This window comes from Opisthorchis viverrini (assembly GCF_000715545.1).
Source record: "Opisthorchis viverrini unplaced genomic scaffold opera_v5_141, whole genome shotgun sequence".
Lineage (NCBI taxonomy): Eukaryota > Metazoa > Platyhelminthes > Trematoda > Opisthorchiida > Opisthorchiidae > Opisthorchis > Opisthorchis viverrini.
Window position 1 is genome coordinate 793,393 of NW_008751798.1, and position 1,429 is coordinate 794,821.

The window sequence follows — 1,429 nt, forward strand, 5'->3', positions numbered from 1 at the left end:
AGGCGAGTATCCAACAAAACCAAATTGGTTTGCAACTGAGTGTATTTCGCCAAGTATCGAGTATCGTACCAAATGAAACATGAGGCAGCCCGTGTGCAGCACATTCAGTTGTAGCACAACATAAACGATCGATTTAGTTGAGTCTCTCGTGAAAACCAAATTGATTTGCAAATGAGTGTATTTCTCGAAAACAGTCCAATTTGGAATGTGGTACTCATAAGGTTGCTGAAAATCCGTCGACAGCCCACGACCGGTTTCGGCAGCACATTCAGTTGCCTGAGAACATCACAAACGAGAGATTCAACTGGGTTTCGGGTGAGTCTCCCGCAAAACCAAATTAGTTTGCAAATGAGTGTATATTCGCTAGTTCAATTTGGGTTCAAGTAGAACATAAGGTTAATGGAACCCGGGGACTGCGCCTACCTGATAATCCCCAAGAAGGGCGAAACCGGTCGTGGGCTGTCGAATCGTTTTCAGCAACCTTGTAAGTAGTTTATTTCACGAAAAAATAACCTAATTTGATAACAAGGCCCGTACAACCCGTACAAGAACAACTCGACGAGACAGATGTCTAATGTGCAGATTACAGAGAGAACAGGCGCGATTCAAGATGTAGTATGAACACTACAAAAATATCATGACAGAAAAAAAATGCACACAAAACCTACGATTTGAATAGCAGCGATTCACAGTACGTCTACCGTGGTAAACAACGGATTTGAAAAAAAGGACCAGGAGCAGTGTTACAAAGAAAACAACTCAAGAATTTAGTTCACATGCAAAAATGGGAGAGAAGGAACATGAATTGTTGACTCATTGTTCCATTGCACCGAGACCTGCCATCATAGCTATGCCACCGACCACGGCAAACACTTCAATTATGCTCTGGGTCATCCGAGCAAGAAACCCGCTTGATCGTTTTGACGCAATCTCATCGGGGCTCAGCAGGTCTGGAAGTACCGAGGTCATGGCGATATAGATGAATCCTCCAGCAGTGAATGGTAGTAAGTAAGTGGTGATCAAGTCTTCCGTAAGAAGCGGTACATCAAACTTTACGCCCACCTGATCCATGCCAACGCCGGCAGCTGCAAGGCTCAAGAATGATCCCAAGGCTGCTCCAATAGCTGTGAACAGTTGTAAAAACATGGCCTGTTGGGGACGAGAGAGAAGAACATCCGTTACCACAAACTAACGCCGGCAAAGGCTCAAGAATGATCCCAAGGCTGCTCCAATAGCTGTGAACAGTTGTAAAAACATGGCCTGTTGGGGACGAGAGAGAAGAGAAGCCGTTACCACAAACTGAACCTAAGTTTGCATCAAAATTCATATATATATATATATATATAGTAGTAAAACACCAAACCGGTATAATGTGAAGCAAAGGTGAGTGAAGGAGGCATCTAAGAATCCTCTGAGCAACGGAGAGGAC

At 44.1% G+C, this 1,429-nt stretch overlaps 1 protein-coding gene across 1 annotated transcript in view; it reads right to left on the reverse strand.

Moving 5' to 3' along the window:
* Positions 1 to 245: 245 nt before the first annotated feature.
* T265_06678 (hypothetical protein) overlaps positions 246 to 1,429 on the reverse strand; it is a gene marked incomplete at both ends in the record, with an annotated part of 20,296 nt that continues 19,112 nt past the window's right edge. The window contains one exon of the mRNA XM_009172003.1: positions 246 to 1,149. Coding sequence (XP_009170267.1) covers positions 814 to 1,149 — 336 coding nt within the window. The remainder of the gene's footprint in view (positions 1,150 to 1,429) is intronic.